This window comes from Cavia porcellus, unplaced genomic scaffold (genome assembly GCF_034190915.1).
Source record: "Cavia porcellus strain 051 isolate PalLab524CR breed Dunkin Hartley unplaced genomic scaffold, mCavPor4.1 scaffold_1, whole genome shotgun sequence".
Classification (NCBI taxonomy): domain Eukaryota; kingdom Metazoa; phylum Chordata; class Mammalia; order Rodentia; family Caviidae; genus Cavia; species Cavia porcellus.
In genome coordinates this window covers 116,451,615-116,474,928 of record NW_026947484.1, presented here as the reverse complement: position 1 = coordinate 116,474,928, position 23,314 = coordinate 116,451,615, and the positions used below count along the sequence as shown (strand labels likewise).

The following is a 23,314-nucleotide window of genomic DNA, read 5'->3' as shown; positions in this document are numbered from 1 at the left end:
TGAGCTTAGTTCCTCCTCACTGCCTACCTGCTATGGTTGCTGCCAACTTCAGCAGCAAGGGAAATGGGTTAATCCATTTCAATAGCAAAGGAAGAGCAGGCCTTCTAGTAAAAAGGATCTCTCTTCCTTTTTCATCTCTCCTTAAAGTGCTTCAAATGGTACAGTTTGCCTTTTAAAACCCAAAATTTGTGTTCATAAAAAATTCACATTCCAAAGACAAACCAACAACAACAAATAAAATAAAAAATAAAGCTTTGTAGAAACTACTTTTGTGCCCGCACAAGTACTCAAATTTAACTTTAGAGGGAAATAAATCCTATTGTGACACTTTTGGGTGAAATTTCAAGGGATAAATGAGTCTTTTGAAATATAACTTGAAAATGTGCACTAAGAATGAATGAATAATCCAATGAAATGCCTGGGGGAAGGGTGGTTGACCTTGTCCAGAGTTAATAAAAAAAAAATCTCGGCTAGCAATCCTGAAATAGCCTACCATGAGGACCCCAGGAATAACTCAGCCTTATATGGACTTTTTCTTGTTCCAGTGTTAATTCAATTGGGGGAAACTTGATCTGGATACTTTTCAGCCTGGCAGCAGCTGTGAAAGAGCCTATTGGAAAGATCACAGGGTGGCCGTGCAAAACATTTTCACGGTGGACACAGTATGGACTGTAAGGCTGCTGAGAAAGACTTTTATTTTAAACCTAAAAAAGGCCATATTTCTTTGACAGTGATATTACTAAAATGAAGGTTGGCCCCTTGGTCTTCACAGGATCGAGGAAGTGATAAGTAACATTTAAACCTCAGTCAGGGATGCCTTAGATCTTCCTCTGACTTTTCTTCTAGGTTTATAGAAAGCTGCTTCCTGGAACAGTTTAAGATGCCTCTCTGCAAGAAGGACAACAAGCTCCTAGCTGCTCATGTATTTATGATTACCTGTTACTAATGCATATATTTATACAAATATATCTACATAAAATATATGTATATGCTAGTAGGATATATAAATATACATTCATGTATATACGTATAAAACATATGGACATAAACAAAAAACTGTTATATTTTAAAGAAATTCTTCAGTTTCCTAAGATTGATAGATAGGTCTCAAAATGCAAGAGCTAGAAATAGCTAGATTTGTCCCAAATGTGGGAATGCTTCTTTAAGGCACCAAAATGTAGCCAGGTAAGACTTTTAACAGAAATACAAGAAGACAGCCTACAATTAGGGGCAACACTTAGCTAGCACTTTGAGATAAGGAAGACAGGTAATTTTATGTGAAATTCAATCCATTGTCCCTAATTGATATACTAAACTTAAATCTTGCTTACAGATTTAAAAATGTCAACAACTCAGATTTCTGTTTCAAAGGGCAAACAAAAATAAATTTAAGTTATAATAGGAACCCATGTGCAAAACGTCCCCAACTCACTAGGGACACAGAACTATTCTGAAAAGTTTGGCATTAGGTAGGTGTGTGAAACGCTGATCAAGTCACGAACCCTGAGGGAGGATGAAGAGAGATTAACATTGTGTGAGAACAGAAAAGCTGGGAAAAGTCCAAGCTTGCCTTGTTTGGCAGGGCAGAAATACCATGAGAACAGCTGTTTTCCTGGTGTTCTGGTTTCCACTGGCATTCATAACCAAATGTGCATGGAAATAAAAACCAGGGAGGAGAAAGCCCCCAGCACAAAAGCCCTACAGTTTTCTGTCTTTTGAGCTGACATGTAGGTCAGCTTGCCCCTTTCTCACTCTCAGGCATGTGTACACACATGCACACACGCACACGCACACACGCACACTCATTGCAACCCTCTCCCTTTCTCCCTCACACTCACCAGTGACTTCCCATGGCACACTCTGGAGAAACAATAGGCAAGGAACATGTTTGTATTGAAAGAGAAACAAGCACTATTTCTATCTTACAATGCATTTTCTTTGTTTTTTTAAAAAAAAAAAAGAAGCATGCTGAGTACCCACAAAAACTTGCAATGGTGACCTACCAGCTAAGGAACACAGGGCACATTCCTGCCCTGGGTCCCAGGTAGTTTTCTAGGACTTAACTTTTCTGGGTTAGATTGATGTCTTACCTTGTCTTTTAGCGTGTCGTGAATGTACATGAGAATGACTCTTGGAATCCTCGCCAAAGTGATAAAAAATGACCCTTTCACCACTGTTCCTTGGTGGTAACAGAGAAGAATGGAGAGGGATGAAAGAATTGGATGGTCAGAAGGATCATTTTTATTTCTGGAAATAGAAAAAAGAATATATTAAAGCCAGCACTTAAAAAGGAACAAAAACTTCTGTATTTCTCAATGGCACTAATGACATCATGAGTATTTAACAAAATTCTTATATACTTTATATCTAAGATTACATTATATCTTATAACAATGTAATTCCTCTTGGTGGCATGCAATATAGAACAACAACAACAACAACAACAAAAACCCCTGAATACTGGCAAGCTCAAACGAACAAGTTTCCTTCTTGTAGGACCTATTTCTTTCACTAGCCTTTCAAATTGCCTGTTAATCTTGTTTTCTTTTTCAGAAGTTTAATTCTATCAAAATCTCCCAGGTTTACACAGGAGCATATGCAAATATTGCTGGCATTAACCTAGTGATTAAAATCATCTCTGAGTCACATGACCCGCAGCAAGGCCAGGGAGGTAACAGTAAGTTCAAGTTCAAAGGAAAGGAACACAGAGCCTGGGGTGTTTGGCTTCTGCACAGCTCTGGGCTCCTAAATCCAGCTGATTTCTTCTTTCTTTAAAGGTCACTTCAGTGTGAATCATTTACAGAACTTGTCATGACACAGATCCCAAGAATGTGTTCAAGTCAGTTTCACAGGCAGAGAAAAAGAGTTAAAAAGAAACAGAATTAGCTCAGCCTTCTTCAACCTTGAACCTGAAAGATGAAATAAAGGAGGAGGAGGACGACACGACCTCTTGGGTGCCCTTCTGTATTCTTGCAGATGCCAGTTATAGAAAATGAGGCCCTTTCCGAGAAGCAACTTCATGGATTCCAAGTGAAGCGTGCTTTCTTCAGAATAGATTATTCTGCAACTTGCCTGGGTTGCTAACAAGTCACTATGAATTAAGATTTTGACAACAACCTTGGTTTTGAGGGAGGAAAAGGATTGCAGCCAGTAATGTCTCAAGAGCTGGCAACTGCTGCATTTCACTGCTGCTTAAATCATCCAGGAAGCAAAAGGGAACCTGACAGTAGCGCCGGGAATAGGACTGCAACCCAGCTGTCTGCAAAGGTGGACAACCTGATGCTACCTAAAATACCAAAGGCCAAGAAGTTATTGTTGATGGGAATTCATTTTAATCTGATAAAGTAGAAGAGTTCTGTTGGCCAGGAAAATCTGACACATTTTTTCCCCTTTACTCATTTTTTTTTTAAAAAGGAGAATGTTTACTTTTCCATTGAAATTTATATGCTTTTGAACTTACCATAGTGCTTAAGAAATGGAGATGCAAGGAAAAGAAGACAACACCTGTTTTCCATCTGGTAGGGAAACAAATGATTCATAGCCACTGTGAATGGGAGCCTTGGGGTCTGATCCACTAGGTCCTGAAATGTGGGATTAGGTGCAGCTTTCTGAAGAGGTTTCACTGTTGTGGGACGTACCCGCTCAGGCACAAGAAGTTCCTGCACTGCCTCGGTTTTCCTGGTCCGCACACCTACTGGTTATAACTCTAGGCTTCACAGGGCTTGGCTAAAGAAGATACAGCAGTTACAGCATCTGAGTTATCACATGATGAGAGAGGGAACTTGAAAAGAAGGCCCTTTCAACCCAAGCCAGCTTGCAGGGCCAGAAGTCACTCAATACCTGCCTTCAAAACTAAAAACAGCTCTGCAGAAAAAAGGCAGTCTTTGAGGCCACCACCTGCTCTTTTTAGACTTCTACTAAGTTCAAAAGTAAAAACATCATGTCATCCTTCCCCTGGGGTATATGCAGCTAACCTGTCAGCTCTATGTCTTTCAAAACCAGGAAAACCAGGAAAACCAGTCTTTAGGAAGAGAATCATCCCCAGTGAGGCTTAAAATAATACTTAAATCAGGCACTTTGGCTACATGTGTAACCTCAGCACTCTAGAAGGGTAAGGCAGGAGGATTGCAAGTTTGAGTCTAGTCTGGCAACTCAATGACTTAGCAAGATCCTATCTCAAAATAATAATGATAGTCATAATAATAAATAGCTGGGGATGTAGCTCCCTATGAAGTCCCTGTGTTTAATACCCAGTACCATACACGCACACATGCACACACATCTCTAACAAAATTTAGTTCTGGACTTGACTGTGTTTTGAGAACTGGTATTTCAGTGTTGGCTCACTGGGCAATTCAGCGATGAGCTTATAGTTGGAAGGAAAAGGACAGAGTCTCCTGTCAGGCTTACTCAGCTGTCTTCAGGGAGAAATGTACGTCGAGTGCCTGCTGACTGGCCAAATTCATCCCAGTTCTGGGTGCGGCAGGGAAGCATGAGCAGTGTTAGGGGCAAGATGACTCCAGGATGTGCCCCATGCCACCCAGTTTTCCTTCTTTCAAACACATGACTGCCTGAATGATAACAGTGCCTGACCCTGTGCAACAGAGCTAGGTTCCTCCTGGCTGTCCAAGCTGCTGGGAAAACGGTATATTGGTCCCACTCATCCAAGTTCTGTAACACTTTTGGGTCATGGTACCTCAGTACTATTTTGCAACTTCCAGGTCCACCAGGTGACATAGAGCAGGAAGCCAGGTGAGCTACTTCAAGGTCCCAGTAGTAAGCTGTAGTTCTAGTGAGATCCGGTGGAGCTCAGTACAAACTCAAATGTTCTGGAAAATTACTTTTGTGCGGAGGTTCTTGGACAAGCCTGGCTGCGCAGCGCAGTTGGCCTCCAGTGCAAAGCTAGTATGGAGTAAAGGAGACCCCGGAGGCCCTGCAAAGACCATGCTCCTTCCTGATAGACCTTTCAGCAAAACCACTGCACGATGGGGTTAGGAGGGCTGTGAGGAGGCTATAAAGCTCATTTTTCCAGACCTACAGAAAATAGAAATTGTCTTTATTATAAGAACAGGATTTATTTAGCTGTGCTGGTTAACTAGTTAGGGACTTTAGAAAATTCATCCATCTCTACTTAAATTCCTTAGGCTCTGTTGTGAATGCATTTCCTCACTGCTTCCCCAGCAGATCCAGAACAGCTGGAAACCATCTTTTGTCTGTTTGAAAATGATGATGAAACCATGCCTCCAGCATCCCTTCCCGAACGATCAGTTCTTGCTCCTTCCTATCGCATCCCTGAACAGCATCTTTATGGCTCTCCACTGACCTTTCTTCAAGCAAATGTTTGTAAATAGTACATTGCTCAGGTTGGTGCCTGATCTTTGTATGAACCCTTTAGCCCTCTTAGGGTTTAAATGAATGACAAAGATAAATGCACTCTGGCTATATTTAATCCTCACCCTCCGTGCAGGCCAGAAGATAGTCCTGAAGAAATGAGAGCTCTGAGATAAGGAAAGGTTTCAAAATCAGGCAGAGATGGTCCAGAAGAAAGAACAATACCTTATTAACGGAAATAGTAATGCTAAAAATAAATCATCACACACTTCATTTTAAATTATTTTTAATCAAAATAATAGGTAAAGTATGTCAAAAAGCCAAATTCCACTTGTGGTTTTGAATGGAAAAAAAAAAGGAAGGCTGTTTTCTTCACCCATCCTTAAATGTTTCTCCTTAGAGACAAAAGTTTGACTGTTTCTTGTGGAACTTACCTCCACGCTTAAGAATTATATGTTCTTTCTTTTTTCTTTTTCTTTCTTTATTATTTCTTAATTTTTCCTTTTTCTTTTTCTGCAGTGCTGGAATTGAACCCAGGGCCTTCTGCGTGCTAGGAAACTGCTGTACCACTGAATCCCACTCCCTACCTCCTCTTGAATTTTCAGCTCTAGATACTGTCTACTGACTTTCTACTTTGGAAGATTAAGGTTTTCTTTTCTTTTTCAGTCTAAATCACTCCACTTCTATATACTCATTTTTCTATCTCCCCTTCTTTTCCAGTCTAATTACACTGACATTTTAACATTTAGCATTTAAATTATTAGTGCATAAATAACACATACAGTGAACAACAGTCACAACCAAATCAAGTAGCATATTCCGATTATATTTCTTTTCCTGTGCAACTTTTGGTTTCTCCTGGAGTTAGCGACTGTGGTACATCTTTTAAAAATACATTTCCTTTTCCATAGGCTTTACTAAATGCATCTCCAACATGTAAATCTTTTCTGAATACATTCAAGCACATCTTATCGTCTCTGTCTGTCTCTTCTTGGAGACAGCTTTCCTGGAAGCTATGCCCTCCTGCTCCATCTTGGACTGGATGTTTTTTACATCTGCTGCATAGTTCACCTTCCTGAGAATGCCTTTTTCTTCTCTGTGCTGTAGCTCATTTTCTGAAACTCCTATTTTTCTCCCTGCCTTTCTCATGTATTTCAGTTGGAAATGTTCTTCCTAGAAAGGATGATAAGAGGGAACCTTTTGGGAACTTGTGTGCCTGAGTATGATTTTATTCTCCTTTATTGTTGACTGGTAGTGGGAACGGGTACAGAATTCCAGGTTGGAAATCATCTCACTCACATTTTGATGGCCTGGCTCCACTGTTTTCCTGACTCGGAGCTGCTACTGAAAGTCACATCCCATTCTGGGTCTGGATCCTGTGTCCGTGAACTTTGATCTTTTTTTCTCCCTTGAGAAGAGCTTCTGGAACCCTATGTTTCTTCATGTCCCTAGCCCCGGGAATTTTTCTTTGATGATGTCTTTAAAAAAACTTCTTGTCTCTATTTCTGGAACTCATACAGTCAGATGTGAGTCTCCTAAATAACTCTCCCACTCTGTCCTTTCACTCCTGTTCCCCATCTCCATGTCTTTTTGTTCTACCTCTCCAAGAACATTGAACTTTATATTCTAATAATTCAATAGAAATATTTTACTTTTGCAGTTTTCAAATATTAAGGAGTCATTTATGTTTTCTCATGAGTCATTGTTTTAGGAGGGAGTCTTAATTTATGGTTACAATATTTTTTGTTCTCTCTGATAATACACGTTTTTGGAATAATTTTCTTTTATAGCCTGTATTGTATTTGTTTTCCCTAAATTCTTTTTGTTTGTTTTGTTCATTTTGATCTATCTTGCACTACTGGTTTTCTTCAAGTTTTGACCATCACTGGTTAACAATTAAAAAGTCAGGTGCTCGGTGGAGGGGTGTAGTTTATTGCCTGAATGCTGCACTGTTTGGTTAGGAGTCAGGGAATTCATTTCATTAGGTGGTGGAGGGCCCAGATGTCAGTGTGTATAGGTCTTTACTTGAGTTAACGGTTTCCTCTAACCTCCTCACAGGGAATCAACCTGGCTCGAGGCATCGTGGGAGCTGAGATTCGGAATGTGGGGAGTTGGTGAACCTGGGATCCTCACTATATATTTAGACTTTCACTTTTTCTCCTTACTTGGGTACAAAGCCTTGCCCCAGTCTCAGCTGTATCAGACACCCCAAAATCCTCTCTGGCTTATATCTCTGGAGAGCAAGATCTGCTGTTTGTATAGAGCAGGGATCTGGGATCCAACTGCTCCTTAGGAAGACTTACAGCCGCTCTCTGGAACTATACTTTCCACTTGAATTCCTGAGTCTCTCTGGATTTTTGTGGCTCAATTCAGCCTGCATTTTATTAGGGCTTCCTCACTCAGCCAACTCACAGGGACAGGCCCTTCCAGCTTCTTCCAGCACGGCCAGTCACCAGTCAGCTGTCCTGTCTTCAGCTCTCGCCATGTGGTTGATATTTCTCATCCACTTCCCTCCCATCTGTGTTTCTCACTGCCTTTGTGTGTTTACTCTTGTTTTCATTTCTTCATGATTTGATTTGGGAAGGGATAGAGTTGAAGAGGGGAGGGATTAGGAGATAACTGTATTTGTTTCACAGAACTCCACATCAGAGCCATCATTGAAAATGCTTTGGTTTTGTTCTTCTAAGATAACACAACATGACTGCCAGACAAATGTTAACTGTCAACCTGGCTAGAATGATCTTTGCTCTCCTATACAGGAGCAAACAACACACAGCCCCCACCTCCTGCCTCTGGAAGAGTCTCAAGGCCAACAGTAACAGCCCCTTTGTGGATCTTCCACAGTCCCTAATGATGGGGTTCCCAAACAGCACCACTATTAAAAACCCACAGTGCTCTTTATTGTCAAGAGGGAACTACTCAGTGCCATGAATCATCCCTGGTTGACTTTCTTACCCCATGAAAACTCATGCTTATCTACTCATTTGGTCTGAGAAATTAGAAGAGGATCAGCCCTATCGGGAGTAAACTTCCTGTTTGGGGTCCAACCCTATCATTGTCCCTGGGGCCTGCTCCTGTGGCTGCAGTCTCAGAGTTCTGCGGAGGTCGCACACAAGCAAGGCAAAGGATTCAGGTGAGTGTGGGGTCTGTGTGTGTGTGTCCCAGGTTGTTTTCCTAAAGTATGGGGTATAAACAGAGAAGCAAGCAATAGATTCACTGTTATTTAACTATGGACGTCAATCATAGCTTATAGTTATTCACAATTTCTTTAGGATTTAAAATTATTTTCGAAGCAAACATTGTCTTGATGAAGGAAAGCAGGGCTTACAGAATTACAGAAGTATATTTAAAACACACTGGTAATTTTTAGAGTCTGAAATAGATAAGGACAGCTATTTACAGAAAATTCCACCTTTTCTTTTAGGTATTTTTTTTAGTTCTGAGCAGTAGTGATCACTTTGCTGTTTGGCTTCTTTTGAAAAATTTCAGCTTAACACAAAGGAATCTGGAAATATGGCAGATTTAAGGTATAACATATCTGTTCATCACTAAAGGAGCATCCAGACCTATTTTTAGTTTAGCCTTTTACCCTTATCAACTAATTTTAAAGAATCAGGTCAAAATGCCTAAAAATCTTTTGAGATATACAACACGAAGCTCACAGATTAACTGCACTTACCTGTTGAAATACCAGCTCACCACCACTCCGGTTATAGTCATTTGCTGACATGCAAGGATGAATTCGCTAGTCCAGATGAGGCCAATTAAATGGTACCACCACATGTACCGAATGCCCAAAAGAGGAGTAAATTCCACTTGGCCACCTTCAATAACCTGGGCACTGCCTAAAATTCGAAAACACAAATAAGCTTAGCATTGCTGTTTTCCTAAACAGGGCTGGTGGTTCAGCTGGCTGTGTTTCTTTATACTTGGTCTTCAGCAATCCATGAAACACAAATGCCAGTGAAACGGCAGAAGCACCCAACATTATTTAAAACCTCCACAAAAAAAATTAAAAATGGAGAATGTACTTTAAAATATCAACAGTGATGATCACAGTTATATTAGTAAGCAATTTGCAGAGCATCTGACATGTATTCTAAAACTCACGGCACTTTATAGATACAAAAAGCAAGGTTCAAAAGAGTCAGGTAGCTTCCGGAAAGTCTCATTACATGTGATTAGTGGGAGGGATGCCAGACTCTAAACCCTAGGGTTTTCCTACACCATCACTGCATGCAATGCAGAGCCAATGTGCTATGCTGATGAAATCCCAGAACCATTAGGACTATGTGAAAGACCCCTTCTCCAGCAAACCTTAAGACTTTATAAAAAACAAGGACCACCTTTTTCCCAAAGGGATTTGCTTCTTCTCAAGACAAACGCTTCTAGTGACTTTACAGTGTCTACCTTCCCAAGTTTAAATCTTGGCTGTCCTCTTCTGGGCACCTGGGACACCTTACCTGTTTCTTAGAGTATCTTCATGAAGCGTTCCTATTTCCTGGTGGCAGTTAATGAATGGAGTGAGATTACCTGCATAGTGCTTGGAATAAGGCCTGAGCCTAAAGAAATATCTCTGCCTCAGTGATAATGATTACTATAATTATTATTAATAGTGGGAGCATAGCATTGCTTTAAACTGAGGCCCTCAAGAAAGCACTAACCATGTTTTGCCATTCATGTGTCTACATCCTGCTTTCTTTCCCCTCATCTTGAATTAGTTCTGCAGCCACTAGTAAGTCTAAGTCCTAACTTCATAGGCATATTTGGTTTCTAGAAATCCTCCCACTTTGTATTTCAAATGAACTACTGTAAGGAAGAACGTAGGCACTGTGGTCTTTGATGAAACTTACAACTTAACGTAATTTAAAAGATGGTTGCCTATTTCCTGCTATAGCTATACATTGACATTAAGGTCATAATTTATATGTCTTTAGACACTCATGATAAGGAAAGAGGGAAACAAGGAAAGTGGGGAAGATAATCATGCCACAAGGCAAAACTGATTCCACAGACCACATTCTGCTGGATCAGAGTCACACTGTTAAGAGGGGAGCAACCTGATTTACAAAGAAAAGTTATTATTTTATGGAATACTGGCTCATTGTGGCTTGGGGGCAATCTTTTTCAGGTAAAATGTGGATAAGGGTCTATCTTTCCCCCACGTGGGCCTGTTTCAGAAAAGTAGTTCCAATTCCAAGGAGGTGGCTCCTCACAACTAGAATGCAAGTTTAAATAGGTTAGGTCAGTAGACTTGAGAACCATTCTCTGGTTGATCTGAAATGCTTGGGGCCAGGGAATAGGCAAATTGCTACTCCTGCCAGGCCACGAGGCCCTGGACAAAATATGGCTTTGCAAAGATATATTTTCAAAATCACAAATAGTTTGGAGATGGAGAATATAAGTAGTGATCAAAGTATACAGATTGTTTAAATTTTAAAAATTTATTACAGCGAAAGACACATTGGCATTGATTGCCCTATTAAATTCTCTCTGTCTCTGTCTCTGTCTCTCTTTCTTAACACACTTATCTTACGTTTCTTGCCACTTTCTGATGGAGTTCTGAAAGACCTCTGTCAAGCCTTTACCAGGTATGATTAAAAATACAGTGAGTGCTGCATCCAATGGAAAGGCAGGCTTGAAAAAACCTCGCGATGTGTTCTCGCCTACTTTATCCATTGGATCCTGCCCAAAGTCAAAATAACTAGGAAAGGTAAACGTTTTGCACCCATGTAGACCCATGAGGCAGCCATGACAGTGCAGCTAAAAGCACTCACAAAAGAGGATTCCAGAATGATGGGATCAGTGTGTTTGAAGGGGGAGGGAGTACCCTACGGGAGACTAATGGAAATGTGTCTTTTATTGTAATAAATTTTTAAAAACCTTAAACTTTCAGTGTATGTTTGGAATACACTATGTATCCACAGAGCAAGAGGGATCATTTCCTCAGAGAGATAAGGGAGGACAGTCCTTCCTTTGGATGACCTCCATGGCAGGTGGCACAAATACATCCCAGTTCAGCACACTGATGGCAACAGTCGGGAAGAGAGCAGCTGAAATGCTAAGTCAGGATCACGCAGCCCTCGGAACCAAAGAAGTGAACCTGTTGGTTATTTTTGACTGACTGCTATTATTATTGTTGTTATTATTATTAGCACGTTGAAACTATCTTCTATTTGTTCCTCTGGGTCACTGTGGAAGGATTTTCATTTAGGGAAGGATTATTCAATACACCAATCAACATTTTGCACCAGACAGTTGTCGGTGGGGGTGGGCGGCTGTCCTGCGCCTTCGGGATCTATGTGTAGCGGCATGCCTCGCTTCCATGCACCAGTCATGACAACTCAAAAAGTTTCCACATGTTGCCAGACGCCACTTTGGGGAAAAGCACTGCTTGAGAACAACTGCTTTCAGCAAACATTCTTGAAGAATCAGGGCTGTGGCTTCAGGGCGAGATCCTGGAGGGATACTGCCAGAGCTGAGTCACAGAGCCTGTGGGTGGGGCGGGCCCGCTGATGTGTGCAGGGCTGCCCTCTCCCGGATGCTGAGGCCAGTGCAGGCAAAACCGTCCGGTGTTTGGGGTCTGGGGGCTGTGTGTTTGAAGGCAGAGGGTGTGTTTAAGGGAGGCTTACAACTCTGCACTGTCCCCCAATGGCTGACCAACCTTGAGTAAACTGTAAGACCTTCCAAAAATCTATTTCAACACAGTTATCTGCGGATAGTGATACTTTCTCCTCCCTCTCTTACTGACCTCATCCCTCTGTGGCTCTAAATGTCCATATAGGTAGCCACTATACACAGCGAGAAAGTACGATAAATCGGTGAGGTGCTTAGGATAGCAAGTACAACACAGAGTTAGCTATAGATGTCCCCAGTTCTGAAGTTAAGTACTTACTGATGCTGGCATTAGGCTGGACATTAGCCATTAGGTTAAAAATGAAAGACGCCAAATTTTATATATATATATATATATATATATATATATATATATATATATATAAAAAGATGCCATCTAAGTGACTAATCTGATATCTAAAACTCACATGTTCAATATTCTGCATGCTCGATATATAATAATAAAAAGATAAAAAGGGTAGTTAAAAAAACTCACGTTATCACATTTGTCTATTTAACCTTCTGGAAGACTGTTTTCTCCTCCAAGCTCTCCAAATTTCTTTTTCATTCTCATTCTCAGTCAATGGCCTTATTTTCTATTTCACTGAGAAAAATGAAATCTGAAAACTTCTGCTAGTGCCTACTTTCTATGTCTTCCTGCTGTTAACTTGTGTCCATAATTTGAACTTCTGTCCTTAATATGATGAAACATCACTGGGCCTGCCGCCAGTCACCTCACCAAATCCCACCACTTCTCATGCATTTCAAGACATTTCATTAGCAACGCTCCCGTCTTCATCAAAATACTCCTCCCCCAAATCGTTCTTAACTATTCCCACCTTAAAAAAAGAAACAGAACTCTTTCCTCTCCCATCTTCCTTTACAATTCTTTCTTCTTTACAGACAAATTCCTGAAGACTTTCTGTATTTGCCTTTTCTAACTCCTACCCTCCAGTTCCCACTTATCTACTCCCATCATGACCCCTTTCTTTCTTTGTGGAATTACTTTGTTGCTACATTCAGCTGTGAATCATTAATTCTTATCTTAGTTACTAGCAACACTTGAGACACTGGACCATTCACATTCCTTTAAAATGCTTCTCCTAAATTCCAAGAACCTAAGCTATTTTAACCCCCGTCTACTGGTCACTTCCTTTCAGTCTCCTGGCTATCCTTCCTCATTACTAGGATTTTTTTCAGTGCTGTTGATGGGACCCAAAACCCTGTACATGCTAGGCAAGGGCTCTACCACTGAGCTACATTCCTAGACTCTCAGGATATCTTAACATTGAAATGCTTCAAATTAGTTCTGAAATTCTTCTCTTCTTTTCTACATTCATTCTAATGTCATTGTCTCAAATACTATTTTACGTTCCAATATGTGAATCTGGGACCTCCCCTTTGAACTTAGAAGCACACATTCAACTGCTTACTGCACATCTCTATCTGACTGTCTAAAAATTATCTCAATACAACCCCAAATTAGTCTCTGATCTATTTTTAAAATATTCCACACAGCCTATTGCCCCATTTCCATTTAAGGCTATTTTATCTTCTAGTTGCTTAGTCCAAAACCACCACGATTCACTGAGAACTCCTCTTTCTTTCCATCCCTCATCTACTATCTCAGTAAATCCTACTAGCTCCACTTCAAAGCAGGAAGAAAATCCAATATGTCATACTAAACCATAATGACCCAGATCCAAGATACTATCACCTCCATGCTGGCTCACTGTTCTTAAAATGTACCTGACACAGTCACATTTCTACTCTGCTTAAAACTATGCCAAGACTTCTTATTTCAGAGCAGAAACCAAAGTTCTTATAAACATCCACCAGTGCCCAAGGTCTGACCTGAGCCTTCTCTGACTCTCTCTCAAACACTCCATTTTGTCTCAACGGACTTCTTTGCTGAGTCCTGGGCCCTCAGGCTCTTACTGGTCCTCTGCCTGACTTTCCTCTTCCCTCAGATAGCACTGACCCTCACCTCTTTTAAGTCTTTGCACTGGGATCACCTCCTCAGTCAGTCATACCCATCACCAAATTTAAAATTGTACTCTTTCTCCCCTTGGGCATTTCATATGCCTCTTATCTGCTTTATTTTTCTGTATCACTTATTAACTTTTAAAGTTCTATGAAATTCATTTAATTATCTTGTTTAAACCTATCTCCCTTACACTAAAGCTGTGCCTCTCCAGCATCTTTAACAGTCTGATACACAGTAAATGCTCAGTAAGTATCTGTTGAATGAATGGATGGATGAATCTCTCTCAGTTGATACACTGTATCAATAAGATAAAAGAGACAATTTTGTAGAGCTCTCTCTGGAGTACATCTGAATGATCTGGAGGATATTCACCAAGCAGCTAGCTGGAAGCCTGGCCTTTATTAGGAAGTTTAAAGTATTTTATGAGCCTAAAACAATGATGATCACTGAAAATGGCAGATTCTTAAGGATAACAGCCCAGTTGGTTAGATAATTTGCCACTGGGGGCAGGCCAAATTTGAAAGGGATCTACTTTCTAGCATATTCTGTATCCTTCTTTGAGCCTCTTCCAGCAAAACTAGGCCGGGGGTTCTACTGACCCTACAGCCTACTGAGCCCATCCCAGATTAGAGGAAAAGTGAGGACAACTTCAGTGACAGCGAGCCTACAAGATATCAAGTTCTTCCCCTGTATGCATTTATTTACTTCAGCACTGACATGAATTCACTCATTGACTCAGCAGATCGGACGCCCCATCAGGTATGGCTCACAGCCCAGAGACCGAGAGGAAGGGACACAGTCCCTCCCCTCTGGGGTTCTTCCTTTTGTGGATGACAACACATCCTACTTTATTGCTCTTCACAGCATTTTTCACCAAGGGACACAGAACACAGTGTATTTGCTGTCTCTTCTCTCTCAACACCAACTGGGACGTTAGTACCTGGGGACCAGGGCCTTTATCCTGTTTTTTGCTGTGCTTCAAGTAGCAGAGCACACAATAGGTACACAACACAAGGGCAGTGCCAAGGACCTAAAAGGCAGGCACTGAATATTTGTCGAAAGAATGAGGAATGTTAAAAAAAAAAAAGTATCTAAGTATTCCTGAGAAATCTGTAGACCTTCTAAGAAATAAAATAGTGGAAATAAGGCTTAAAGGATGACTAGTTTCTGAAGCAGTTAGGGGTAGAAAGCTAGGGAGAGCTCTGGGAAGGAACATGGACTCGAGAGAAGACCATACAGGAGCACGCATGCAGCTGTGCAGGGAGCTGTGTCCCTCTGCGCCCACCCAGGGACCCTCCGCTGCTGAAGGCAGGGCTGTTGCCAGTCTCTCCCACGCCATCTTCCTCCAGGAGATAGGGCTGGGCTACCAGCACACTTTTGTGAAATAACTTCACCTATCTTGTAGAGCGCTGCTACTTTTTTAAATGCTGGTTTTCTTTCATACTGCTGCAAGCAGCTGAGTTAGTTAGAAATAATATAGGCGGTGAGCGAGGGCTGGGTCCTCAAAGGAGCCAGATACCTTGCAACTGTGGGAGAGACACCTTCTTCTATGGGCCAGATCTCAAGATAAAAGATCAAACAGATGGGTCTATATCCTAAGGACTGATATTCTAAATAGTTCCCTATCATCCTGAGGAAGTCAGGAGTCACCATCCCAGCTCCCTAGAGGAGTCATTGCTGCCTAAAAATGCTCTCTTTCTCTGTGACTCTCTTCCCCATTTGTCCCTAATGTAATTAATTTTACTTGAACTATTAATCTTTTTGGTTAACCATAGCTCTGTTGCACCTTGTGCCCATCTGCCTTGTAAGTTCCCAATTTTCCCCTACTTTGAACCCGTGTCACCCCATGATTTTACTCTAAGAAGTCCCTGGAAAAAACAAGAGTCCTTGGCAACCCACTGAAGACCCCTTCTGTCTCTCTCAGACAGAAAGTTTTTTTTTCTCTCAATAAGTATTTCTATTCTTAACCTCTGTTGTTCCTAAAATTCATTTTTTGATTTTAGAGAACACGGACTCGTACTGGACATAGGAGGTGGGGAGTTTCATTCCCCTTTATCAATGCTTTGTTCTCAAAGATGTCAGGCAAGCAGAGAACAAACCATGAGCTGAAGCTAGCATAGTGGATATTCCTTCATCAACACCGAGTCCTAACATGAAGAACACATATGAATCCTTGATGCAAGGCAAAGCTCTTCCATCTCAGCCTCCTGACATCCCAGGGAGGCAGTCTTGCATTGTTCTTCAATCTCGCCAACGGCCAGAGGGAAGCACAGAAGATTAAAGCACAAGGCAGCCCACAGCCAGCCTGGAGCCCAGATCCTTAGACAGGAAATCTGCATCTGAGCCGTTTTCTCCCTTGCAAGTCCGGCCTCCGTCCGCTCCAGGCCTACTGGATACATCCCTGTGGCTGCCCCCTTTAAGTGCAGCAAGAACTGGGTGGGAGCCCCCACCATTACATGGGCCTTTTCCATTTTACAGACTGTGAGGCTTCCAGGTCACCCCAGTGACTCCTGGGGGACTCAGATCATCTGGGCTCTTTGCAGCCTATCAACAGCACCTGCTGGACACCCTATGTTATTGCAGGTTTTAGCTTGGCTTCCTCCCCCCCCATTGTTTATACTAGTCACTATCACAATATGGGAAGCCCACAAGCCCCACAGGACTAGTAAATGTTATTGCTGGAACGGTAGTGGTATGCTCTGTTGAAAGGATCCCTGAACAAGCCAGAATTCACCTATTAGTTAAGAGGCTGAGTGACAGTCACTGAAGGAATAGTTCATCTCGGCAGACATGATTCACCAAGTTCATTCCTTTTCTTTTGTAGGTTAGGATACTAAATTATTTCATAAATTAACAAAACTATCTGACCCAATTTAAAAAAAAAAAACTTCGTTGCTTATTACCTACCAAGCAATACTCTAAACAAAATTGGGTGCCAGACTGAATTGAGTTGTCATTATCATTGTCCCCGAGGACATTAAAGGAGACAAGGTGGGCAAGGTGACCTCCAGGTGATTTAGTGGGTGACATTTCATAAAATGTGGAAGCAGCTCACTTTTTCTCACAGTGCCAAGATCAAAAAGTGAAGCAGCTGCTGCCTGGCCCAGGCCGCAGCGAGGTAACTTTGGCATTGGTGAAAACGCCTTTTAGGACAAAGGGGATTCTGTGCACCTGGCCAGCTCACAAGTGCGTGCAGGGCAGTCAGGTGGCCCCAGGAAGTGGGCCAATCTGGTTTCCGTGATGGGGATAGGGAGGGAAGCCTGGTTCTGTGTGACATCTTCTCTCCTTCAGAGCCAAAGATCAGTTCACACATGGGGACACAGATCCCACTCGGGTGCTGCCTGCTTTGCATCTGCAATAGCCTCCAAAGGCCCATGTAGTAAAGGCCTGCTCCCCAGAGCAGCACAATTGGGAGACTACTGAACCTTAGAGGGTGAGGCCTAGCAAGAATCTTAGTTCACTGGGGCAGACTCTTGAAAGGATTAGGGGACCCTGATCTTTGGCTATTTCTTTTTTCTTTTTTTGGTGCCGGAAATGGAACTCATGACCTCAGGTTTGCCAGGCGGGCGATTAAGCCACTGAGCTAAATCCCCAGCCCCTGGCTATTTCTTTTTTTGCATCTGGCCATGAGGTGAATGTGCTTCCTGTCATAAGGCCATAATGTACTGGGTCCTCACCAGAAAGCCTAAGCAATGGGGCCAACTGATCTTAAACTGAAATCTCTAAAGCTGTGACACAAAATGAACCTTTCCTCTTTGTAAGCTGATTTATCTCAGGTATTTGTTACAGTAAAGAAAAGCTGACCAGCACACTGACCCTATTCCTCTTACTCTTGCTCTTTTTGCTCCTCCCAGTGGCAGAGAACTCTTACACTCATTCTCTGATCCTATGAGGGTTAGAGCAATAAGCTACCTCCAGCCCCGAGGAACAACCCTCGGCCTCCCTTCTCTCCTGCTCTCAGTCTGGTGGCTGAGAATCTCCAATGCCCTGTGAGCCCTAGGCCCAACTTGGACCCAAGCAGGAGGAAGATAGATGGCACTGTGCTGCAGCTCACCCTAAGCTGGCACTGGGGCTTGTTCCTTTCTGATTTAGCCCCCAATTCTTAGGACTGGGTCATCTCTTGATATTGTTTGAACCCTTCAATAAAAACTTTTTTGGGGTGCCTCTTTCTGTATTTCTGGTCTCCTGGCAATGTCTAGCCTATTCTCTGAAGCTCCGTGACTCCCAGAATAAGCCAGTGCCTTGTTGTATCTCTCTTTTCATCATGGTCATGCGCCTCACCTGTGATCATGTTTTTCAGCCCATCCTGCTTTCCTCTGAGTCCTGAGTCCACCAGGGCCTGAGTCCTCACCTCTCCCTTGGGCCTTGGCCTTGCTTCACAGCATTCATCAGATATTTGTGAACTGAAGAATGAATGGGTGTGTGCTATTCCAAGACACCCTGGGTGTGGCACAGACACAGCTCCCTCACCCACCTCACAGCCACTGGCGCTGTGCTCTTGAGAGGTGCTAAAGGAAGCTCCCTCACTGACCCTGGGCCATGCTGCCCAAAAGTCAGTGTCTCTGGCAATTCGCTAGGGCAAGGACTCAGGTACCACACGGCCACAAACTGCTGTGCGGTCCCCTTCCATCTTGCCCAACACCTCACCCTGGCTGTCAACCTCTGGCCTTGCAGTTATAGGCCCCAGATACTCCATTACGGGTGTCTGCCAGCCAGCTTCACCCTGAACAGACAGACCTGAAGCAGTGTAATTTACATTTTCTAGCTGTGCATAGCAACCCCAAAGGAAGCTCACCACTAAGACAGACTTGGGGCTGTTCCTCTGTGACTTTAGTTCTCAGCTCTCAGGACTGGGCTCTTCCTAGGTCCTCCTATGACCAGGTCCTCCTCTGCTATTGTCTTGACCCTCACTTAATCTTTTTGTTGTTGTTGTTTTGTTTTTCTGTATTTTTCAGACCTCTGGTAATCTCCAGGCTACCCACTCCCAAGGTGGGCCAGTGCCTTGTCCCAGAAGTGAGTTAGCGAGAAGAGTGCTGGTTCTATGCTGGAGCTGTGCGGTCAGAGGGCCCCAGAGCCAGGTGTAGTGGTGCATATCTGAAATCCCAGCATTTTGGAAGCTGAGGTAGGAGGACTATCGTGAGTTTGAGGCCAGCGTAGACTACATACATTGAGTTCAAAGCCAGACTGAGCTACACAGTGAGACCCTGTCTCAAAAAGACAAAAGCAGGGATGGGACACCTTCTTGATGTCTGACCATCAGCAAATGGCTTACTCAGAACCTGTTTTCTTCACTGTAACTTCAGAATAGCACCTAAACAAAGGAGATTAAAAGAAAGTACTCAGTACAGAACTTAGAATCTCAGACACTTTCAATTCATGCCTCTTTCCCTTCATGCACAAAGATATCTGCCCTTTCTCCTGACCAGGACAGAGACCACTGCAAACCAGTGAGATACACGCGGACTGTTTGGCCTTAGCTTGGGGGACACTTCTCACTGTCTCACAATGTCTGCTGACATCTGTTGTTATGAAGAAGATGCCCCACAGCCAGCATACTTCAGTTTTTTAGTTGACTACATAATATTTCCAGTTCCAGTTCTTGCTACTTTTGTTTCTTAGAAATGTCTGCTCACCGTGATGCATATTGTAAGAACCAGTCCCCAACTGACAAGCCATTCTGTCTCTATACTTCCTGCTTGAGTATCACACATAAGCTCTGCACAAACAGCAATCAGGGCCTGATATTTTGGGAATGGTTCTAAGCAGTTCCTGTTGACATAAAATAAATCTGACTCCAAATTTTGGGTGTCATTTCAGTGTTTCTGCTTGCCCTTCCAGTTAGTAATAGAATTTCTAAATTTTCAAATGGGCACGGATGAACAAAATGAAACTACATTTTCTGGCCCTCCTTGCAGATGGGGATTACTAGGTACCTAGGATTTGGCCAGGGATATAGACGGTTAAGTACTGCCCGTAACTTCTGGGAGTGGCCACGCTCATCTTCCTCCTTGCTATCTTCTAAATGGTGAAATAATGGAGCCCAAATGGCTATTTCAATGGAAGCAAGTGTTAGAGGTTGTAGAACAGAAAGTACCTGGGTCCTTGACTTCCAGAGGACCATGTTGGCATGGGTCCACTCACAGATTTCATCTATCTGTGACAGATATTACCTCACATCTTGTTTAAGCATCTGTTGCTTTGAGCTTTCTTTATCTTCTGGGCAAATCTCAGATTTATTAATCTTAGTCTATCTGTCTGACCATGGTTTCTCTCTGGATAATAACCCAAAGTTTACTGGAGGCTTTCAGAAAGCTGCCAGAGACTATGTGAAGAGGTTGCCTTTATGGCATCTTTGAAATAGAAGTACAGGCTTCTAAAGACTGTGAGTTTCAGGGGCTACTGACCATCTTGATTGTGATGGATTAATCAACTCCACAGGGGAGGAAGGAAGCAAGTTCACTATGAGTCCCCTGTATGGCAGTTGCTCTTACACACAAGAGCATATTCACACATACTCTTATGCAAGAGCACACACATTGGTTCAATTGACTGGAGTCACAAGGGACAAACAGAGCTTGATAAAACATTGAGGATCTGCATTCTTCTTGTTAATGTGACATCTGCTGTGGATCTCAACTGCCTTGCGACAGTCTCAGAAAGCAACTTACTGTCTTGTGATCACATCTGGGTATGAATCTGGGCTGTCACAAATCAAACAGAGGAGTTAAAGACCTAGCACGGTGTCACTCAAAGGTGGTGGCCCACAGAATAGCAACCTGTCCTCACATTATTCCTTACTAGTCTGCAATGGGATGTGGAGCTCGTGCCACAGTGCCGACCAACTGCACTAAAGAGAACATCACTCTTTCAGCTGTTTGTATTTCGTGGTGAGAGAAGCAGTGAGAGATACACATTCTGGACATAAGCTCCTTATCTGCCTTCAAACGGCGCTTTGAACTACACTACTCTAGAATATAGTTGCCCTATTATGGGACATTTACACACACACACACACACACACACACACAAACATGCATGCACACATGCAAACACACACATAATCCTACAAACCTGATATAGTCCACAAACCTGTACTAAAGTTCTGAGGAACAGCCCTTGCATTTGGATATGACAGGAGGATATAGAATATAGAACTGTCTTATCAAACCCAAAGTGTTGTGAACTTCTTTATGCACTTAAATTTGAGCTGGTCCTAACTTTTAAGTCTTTCCTAGGATCTTTATCACCTATTGATTTAATAGGGGTTAGCAAAGTACCGTGGATAAAACTTAAACCTGGAAATATCTGATAATATTCTATCTACCCTGGTTCATATTATCATTTTTTCCGAAAGCTTTCTGTCTTACTACCTTATGAAGCACACACCTGGCTTGCCCAGGGCTCATACACAAGAGGGAAAAGAATCACATGCCTTTCCCCTTAGTGCTATCCATGCTGTCATCTGGTATCCCTGATGCAGGAGAGGTTTGGCATCCCAGAAGTAGGTCAATGGTTCCAAAATGGTGACGTCTGTGTGTAACTCCAGGGGAGTGGAGCCCATACTCACTGTCTCTTACCAGCAGTTCCCAGGCTCAGCAGTACAGCCACCCAGAGCACCCAGAAGAAAATGAGGATGGCGAACGTCCACAGTGGTTGGAACAGCAGGAAAGGAGAGCTGCTGAATGCTTTATTTGTGACTTGGAAGAGCTCAACAGTCAATTTTATTCTCTTTCTGAGGATAAAAATCAAGACGATCAGACTTGCCTGGTGAAAAAGGGATAAGAGTAAATTATTTCAAATAGATAGCTACTCACTACTTTTGTAATAGCTACACTGTTAGATTCCCATACACTGACTGAGCACCTGCTATGTGCTGCTCATTATTGCAGATCCTGAGCTGTAATGGTGAAACTAAAGGAGGTCTCTCTCTCTGTCTCTCAGCTGGTCAAACCACAAGGTAAAATGAGGATAAGCGTAGCCACCTGTCCTCAAAGTCAGGGAGCTGTCTTCTGTATCTGCCTCCCAACTCACCCCAAGAAACCAAGATATTCAGAGAAGGGTTGCAAAGGGGCAAGGGAATATAACTACGAAGGAAGAGCACAGTGATGTCTCAGCCTTCTATGCCTTCTTTTCTACTGATTTCCCCTCTGCATATCAAAGTTTACCAGTCTCATATTAAGGAATTTTCCATCCCTCATCTCCACATCCTTCCAGCCACTTTCATTGGTTTCATGCTCTAGTTCCTCAGCCTGTCACACTCACCACCCACATTTCATACTCAACTTACTCTTACCTACCTGCAAACCTCCAGACCTCAACACTCTCATAAGACTGCTCTCTCTGAGATCACTTCCTGTAAGCTCCTGATTGTGAAATTCCATACAGCACTGCAAATCTTGCTTGACCATGGCCTTTGAATCTATTAAACACATCATTCACTTCTCGTTTTCCTCCCTTGGTTTCTATGCTCTCTCTCTCTCTCTCTGATCTTCCCGTGTGTGTGTGTGTGTGTGTGTGTGTGTGTGTGTGTGTGTGTGTGAGATACTGGGGATTGAACTCAGGATCTTCACACTGAACTACATCCTCAGCCATTCTTTATTTTGAGACAGAGTCTTGCTAAACATTAGGCAAATACATTTAGCTTCTTCTAGATCTTAAAAGAAATGCACAATATGTGTATCTTTAAATATGTATGTATTTTACCATACATGCATATAACATAGTACACTAGGAAAACATTCATTAGAAGTGATGGACTTACCCAATCTGTTACTTCCCTCAATCTGCACAGAGACAGTATCACCTACTGGGGTCTCGTGCTAGGGGTGTGGGTGGGCTGGCCAGGTGGCAAAACTGACTTGCCACACAGGGGCCGAGACTTGTCCTCGCTTTCCTGGGCTCTGAGCTTCAGGGAGCTGCATTTCCACCAATCCTTCTAGACTGCTGCTTGAGATGAGCATTCAATGCCTCTCTCACCCCATTTTCTTCGCTGCTGTAAGTCCTTACACTGAAACTGGCCCCTGTCACCCCAGAGGGATGTGCTGAAGTTTATTTGTAAGGCAGCTGCTGCTGGGAACTCAGGAGAAGGAACACACCCACACTTGAGAGGACCTGGACAATGGTTGCTCTGGGACCCAGACCACTTGATGAGATGAAGCATCTGGGTATCATGGGCAGTACCATAAGAAGGCTCTGAGGCGGGCAAGAAGGGATAAGGTGAAGGGGCGAGCCTCTCCTGTTCTTCTGCTAATCTCAGTTTCCTCTTTCTCTATCTCCTCTAAGCAGCCAGGGGGAGACAGTGGGAAGAGAAGGGGAGAGGGACTGCTGGTCACTGTTCTTTGCTTTTGGAGACCAGTGTTGGCCTGAGAGTGGTGCTGGGCT

At 42.8% G+C, this 23,314-nt stretch overlaps 1 protein-coding gene across 7 annotated transcripts in view; it reads right to left on the bottom strand.

The window, feature by feature from the left end:
- The window catches only part of Slc44a3 (solute carrier family 44 member 3), a 69,766-nt gene that overhangs the window by 26,341 nt on the left and 20,111 nt on the right, over window positions 1-23,314 (bottom strand). For all 7 annotated transcript variants that reach the window (XM_063254595.1, XM_013142879.3, XM_013142878.3 and 4 more), the window contains exons 9-11: window positions 21,511-21,697; window positions 9,011-9,176; window positions 2,091-2,247 (exon numbers count right to left, since the gene is read on the bottom strand). In XM_063254595.1, coding sequence (XP_063110665.1) covers window positions 2,091-2,247; window positions 9,011-9,176; window positions 21,511-21,697 — 510 coding nt within the window. The remainder of the gene's footprint in view (window positions 1-2,090; window positions 2,248-9,010; window positions 9,177-21,510; window positions 21,698-23,314) is intronic.